General features: G+C 37.3%; 2 protein-coding genes across 2 annotated transcripts; both read right to left on the bottom strand.

Annotated features, from left to right (window-relative positions):
* Positions 1-354: 354 nt before the first annotated feature.
* On the bottom strand, positions 355-3,083 carry LOC307129047 (major facilitator superfamily domain-containing protein 9-like). The gene has a single exon (XM_079821163.1). The coding sequence runs from the start codon at positions 2,382-2,384 to the stop codon at positions 1,482-1,484; it is 903 nt and encodes a 300-aa protein (XP_079677289.1). The 5' UTR covers positions 2,385-3,083; the 3' UTR covers positions 355-1,481.
* A 1,683-nt stretch (positions 3,084-4,766) lies between these two features.
* Positions 4,767-5,625, bottom strand: LOC307128720 (major facilitator superfamily domain-containing protein 9-like; the record flags this gene model as incomplete). The annotated part of the gene is made up of 1 exon (XM_079820662.1): positions 4,767-5,625. One exon carries the CDS (start codon positions 5,623-5,625, stop codon positions 4,792-4,794), a length of 834 nt encoding a protein of 277 aa, XP_079676788.1. The 3' UTR covers positions 4,767-4,791.
* Between the last annotated feature and the right edge of the window lie 514 nt (positions 5,626-6,139).

Here is a 6,139-nt window from a genome sequence, read left to right as displayed (position 1 = left end):
TTACACAACTAAAACACTCACTAGAGAGAAAGGGAAGAATTGACTCCATGTTAAACACAATCACAAAATATTCCTATGTGAGAATTTACACAAGAGCTTTCTATGAGACTAAAGCCATTAGAAAATTGTAGGTTAAAACCACACAATGTATGCTTCATTTGCATTTAAATTGGGTGCATTGTCTTTTTAATTTTTTTATTTTTCTGAATTGAATGTTAGCTTTAAGAACTAAAATATTGTTATTCATGAGGTTTAACTGGATTTAAGTTAATTACATTATTTAGGCACAGATAAATATAATAAATAAGATAAATGAAACAATTACTGGATCCATGAAAGTGGAATTTTGTGTAGGCTCAGGCTGCTTTTATTTTCATTTGATGAAAGATAAAACATTACATTCTTAGACAAAAATCTGTGTAATTATGTTCAGGTGTGAACACTATTCCTGACATGAACAAAAAAAGCCTACATTAAAAAAGTATTAATTATAAAACATAACAAATTCAGATGATGATACAAATGGGAACAAAAACAATGCTAAAAGAAAAAAAAAAACATTTCCCACACATACCGTTCAAAAGAGATTGATACGATTTTTTGAAAGAAACCTCTTTTGCTCACCAAGGCTGCATTTATTTGATCAAACATACAGTAAAACAGTAAAAGTCTGAAATATTATTACAATTTAAAATACCATTTATGTGGAAGGAAAATCTTTTGAAACATTTTAAATGTCTTCACTGTCACTTCTGATCAATTTATTGCATCCTTGCTGAACACTAGTCTTAAATTCTTAAAAAACCAAACAGAATTTAATACTATTGAACAGTAGTGTATGTGATCTGTTTGTGCAGTTTTATTGAAAACATTATTGCTAGCCTTTTGGGCAACTGTATGACATTAAAATTTTAAAACACAGAAGGAAGTGCGTATTCTGAAGTACACCAAAGATAAATAGTGGTTAAACGAGTATCAATGCCACAGTGAGGTAAAACTCCATCATGTACTGTAGTCAAGTTTATCCCTATTAAAATGCTAAGTTGATTTCGTTGGAAGCACGTAAGCCTTACCTTTCCCATGTTTAAGTGACCTTTAGTGTGAAATTTGGCCAGGAAACACACATAAAAGTTTTCAACAATGAATGTTCCACTTCTGATGCTTTGAAACAGAACATCCTTGGTTTTACTCTAGTCCTGCCATTGGTGTTGAACCATCGCAAAATGTTCTGATATAAACATTCATCTTGTTAGACTTCGCATCAGACTCTGTCAGTCTGCATTTGCACAGGCAATTGCTCTCTTTCAGCATGGCGGCACAGGAGGTAGCCAGCCTTACCGACGGCCGTCTCTCACATTGATGTCCTGACATTCTATAGTGGTATACAGATCAAAACTCCCACGATCACATCACCTGAGAGGAAAAAAAGACAGCTGCCATCACAGTCCTTTATCTTTCCTTCACTTTGAGTGGTTTACACCTCATTGTTTCTCTTTAACCTTTGTCTTACTGTCCCACTTAGGAGTCCTCAAGAGTAGCAAACCCACAGCTAGCAGACCCAGCACGACCCCCAAACTAGGAGGTCCACAGGGGCTGAATTCTTGAGCAAGACCAGACAGCAGCGGTGCTAGGACCCGTCCCACAGCTGTGACTGACTGTCCCGCTCCGATTAACGTCCCGCTAGCTTGGGCTCCCCCACGCTGCAGCTCCAAGTCGGTGATGCAAGTGCGTCCGATAGTGGTAGAGATGGCAAAGAACGTGGAGGTGAGCAGGACCTGCCCTACATTGGGCGCTATGGCATACAGGAAGATCAACATACAGGTGAGCGATGTAGAGTGCAACAATAAAGCAGCCATGTTGTTGCTATAGAGTTGTGTTACGGGTCCCACCAAGCAGCCAGCAAGGGCTCCCAACATGCTGCTGTAGCTGATCAAATATCCTGTCATCTTTGGTGTGAGCTGAAAACGCTCCTCCATGGCTAAGGAGAAGTTACTGTAGTACAGCATTATAGATACAGCCATTAGAAGACGCACCAGGAACACGTCCCACATATCCGAGGACGCCACCATGCAGATCCTCACCCACACTGAGGACAGCTGTCTCCAGGCAGGCTGGAAGATAGACATGTCCCTCCAGCCCCAGCCTGCATCTGCTCCACTACGGACTGCAGACGCATTCGAATGCCGAATGTGGTTTTTGTCTGAGCAGTTCTGCTGGACTGAGTTCTTTAACCCATCGTAGGTTTTGCTGGTTTTGGTTTTACTATTAGCATTTGCATCTGTACGGTGATTAAGTGTCTCGCTCCATGGTAACATCCAGACCAACCCTGAGAAGACAACATCTGGATAAGTGGACTGTAATTTATGTTGCTTCGTAGCAGACATCTGAAGGGATCACTTGTGAAAAAGAAGGGCACTTCATTGTATTGAATGTGCACTTGCAGTGTACTTAAAAAAAAAATAAAAAATGTACTTGCAGATAATATAATATTAATGAAATAAAAAGGCCACTTTAGTGTACTTAAAGAGAGTACACTTTCTTAACACACTGTTCTAAAAAGTGCACTTAGTTTGTAATAATCAAATTAAAAATATCACTTTAAATCACTGTTTTAATAATCCTTTGTCATGCTTTCAAGAAGTGCATTTATTTTGATGTGTTGACTAATATACTAAAGCATGTTTAAAGTACTTGATTACCATTTTAATTGTAGTGTGTTATTTGCTATTACGTTTAAGTGAATTTATGGTAAATATAATAAATTGCTACTTATACATTTAAACATATGGCATACAAGTTTCAATAAAAATGACAATAAAGTATTTTAGTAAATGCTTGTCAGTGCATTTGGCAGTACACTTAATATTTCAAAGACCATAAGAAAAAAATTAACAAAGTACATCTTTATATTTAATTAAGTCTTACTTAAGTGGGTCAAAAGGCACTAACTGCATTTAATATACATTCAAACTATAATATATATTTTATTTAAACTACAATTAACATGGAGTTAAGTGTCAGAAAACAAAAGAATATTCTTTTAAAAGATATTATTTCCATAAAAAGTTTTTTTTTTGTAAGTATGGTGAACTGTACTTCTTTTTAATAAGGGATAGCTCATCCAGAAATAAAAATTCTGTAATCATTTACTCATTCTCATGTCATTCCAAACTCATGTCTTTCTTTCTTCAGTAGAACAAAAAGGTGACGTTTAGCAGAATGCCAAGGCTGCTCTTTTCCATGCAATTACTGTAAAATGAATAGGGACTGAGTTCATGAAAAAGTTACATGAAAAATGATTTGGAGTGGACTTCAGACATCCCTTCTCTCGTGATATGGAAGCTTTGAAAGCTTCAGCTCACATTCATTGCAATTGAATGGCAAACAGCCTTCAATGTTTTCCCTTTTGTGTTCAGTGGAAGAAAGTCATGTGGTTTTTGAATGACATGTAAACAATAGCCACGAATTGAAAAAAACACAAAATGGAAATAATCTGGGTGCATTGTCTTTTTCATTTTTTTATTTTTCTGAATTGAATGTTAGCTTTAAGAACTAAAATATTGTTATTCATGAGGTTTAACTGGATTTAAGTTAATTACATTATTTAGGCACAGATAAATATAATAAATAAGATAAATGAAACAATTACTGGATCCATGAAAGTGGAATTTTGTGTAGGCTCAGGCTGCTTTTATTTTCATTTGATGAAAAATAAAACATTACATTCTTAGACAAAAATCTGTGTAATTATGCTCAGGTGTGAACACTATTCCTGACATGAACAAAAAAAGCCTACATTAAAAAAGTATTAATTATAAAACATAACAAATTCAGATGATGATACAAATGGGAACAAAAACAATGCTAAAAGAAAAAAAAAACATTTCCCACACATACCGTTCAAAAGAGATTGATACGATTTTTTGAAAGAAACCTCTTTTGCTCACCAAGGCTGCATTTATTTGATCAAAAATACAGTAAAACAGTAAAAGTCTGACATATTATTACAATTTAAAATACCATTTATGTGGAAGGAAAATCTTTTGAAACATTTTAAATGTCTTCACTGTCACTTCTGATCAATTTATTGCATCCTTGCTGAACAATAGTCTTAAATTCTTAAAAAACCAAACAGAATTTAATACTATTGAACAGTAGTGTATGTGATCTGTTTGTGCAGTTTTATTGAAAACATTATTGCTAGCCTTTTGGGCAACTGTATGACATTAAAATTTTAAAACACAGAAGGAAGTGCGTATTCTGAAGTACACCAAAGATAAATAGTGGTTAAACGAGTATCAATGCCACAGTGAGGTAAAACTCCATCATGTACTGTAGTCAAGTTTATCCCTATTAAAATGCTAAGTTGATTTCTTGGAAGCACGTAAGCCTTACCTTTCCCATGTTTAAGTGACCTTTAGTGTGAAATTTGGCCAGGAAACACACATAAAAGTTTTCAACACTTCTGATGCTTTGAAACAGAACATCCTTGGTTTTACTCTAGTCCTGCCATTGGTGTTGAACCATCGCAAAATGTTCTGATATAAACATTCATCTTGTTAGACTTCGCATCAGACTCTGTCAGTCTGCATTTGCACAGGCAATTGCTCTCTTTCAGCATGGCGGCACAGGAGGTAGCCAGCCTTACCGACGGCCGTCTCTCACATTGATGTCCTGACATTCTATAGTGGTATACAGATCAAAACTCCCACGATCACATCACCTGAGAGGAAAAAAAGACAGCTGCCATCACAGTCCTTTATCTTTCCTTCACTTTGAGTGGTTTACACCTCATTGTTTCTCTTTAACCTTTGTCTTACTGTCCCACTTAGGAGTCCTCAAGAGTAGCAAACCCACAGCTAGCAGACCCAGCACGACCCCCAAACTAGGAGGTCCACAGGGGCTGAATTCTTGAGCAAGACCAGACAGCAGCGGTGCTAGGACCCGTCCCACAGCTGTGACTGACTGTCCCGCTCCGATTAACGTCCCGCTAGCTTGGGCTCCCCCACGCTGCAGCTCCAAGTCGGTGATGCAAGTGCGTCCGATAGTGGTAGAGATGGCAAAGAACGTGGAGGTGAGCAGGACCTGCCCTACATTGGGCGCTATGGCATACAGGAAGATCAACATACAGGTGAGCGATGTAGAGTGCAACAATAAAGCAGCCATGTTGTTGCTATAGAGTTGTGTTACGGGTCCCACCAAGCAGCCAGCAAGGGCTCCCAACATGCTGCTGTAGCTGATCAAATATCCTGTCATCTTTGGTGTGAGCTGAAAACGCTCCTCCATGGCTAAGGAGAAGTTACTGTAGTACAGCATTATAGATACAGCCATTAGAAGACGCACCAGGAACACGTCCCACATATCCGAGGACGCCACCATGCAGATCCTCACCCACACTGAGGACAGCTGTCTCCAGGCAGGCTGGAAGATAGACATGTCCCTCCAGCCCCAGCCTGCATCTGCTCCACTACGGACTGCAGACGCATTCGAATGCCGAATGTGGTTTTTGTCTGAGCAGTTCTGCTGGACTGAGTTCTTTAACCCATCGTAGGTTTTGCTGGTTTTGGTTTTACTATTAGCATTTGCATCTGTACGGTGATTAAGTGTCTCGCTCCATGGTAACATCCAGACCAACCCTGAGAAGACAACATCTGGATAAGTGGACTGTAATTTATGTTGCTTCGTAGCAGACATCTGAAGGGATCACTTGTGAAAAAGAAGGGCACTTCATTGTATTGAATGTGCACTTGCAGTGTACTTAAAAAAAAAATAAAAAATGTACTTGCAGATAATATAATATTAATGAAATAAAAAGGCCACTTTAGTGTACTTAAAGAGAGTACACTTTCTTAACACACTGTTCTAAAAAGTGCACTTAGTTTGTAATAATCAAATTAAAAATATCACTTTAAATCACTGTTTTAATAATCCTTTGTCATGCTTTCAAGAAGTGCATTTATTTTGATGTGTTGACTAATATACTAAAGCATGTTTAAAGTACTTGATTACCATTTTAATTGTAGTGTGTTATTTGCTATTACGTTTAAGTGAATTTATGGTAAATATAATAAATTGCTACTTATACATTTAAACATATGGCATACAAGTTTCAATAAAAATGACAATAAAGTATTTTAGT

The sequence above is a fragment of the Gobio gobio genome (assembly GCF_949357685.1).
Source record: "Gobio gobio genome assembly, chromosome: 7".
Lineage (NCBI taxonomy): Eukaryota > Metazoa > Chordata > Actinopteri > Cypriniformes > Gobionidae > Gobio > Gobio gobio.
This window is presented reverse-complemented; position numbering and strand designations above follow the sequence as displayed.

What these genes read in the sequence shown, in the direction of transcription:
- LOC307129047 (XM_079821163.1), bottom strand. Translation starts at nt 2,384, where the DNA reads ATGTCTGCTACGAAGCAACATAAATTACAGTCCACTTATCCAGATGTT.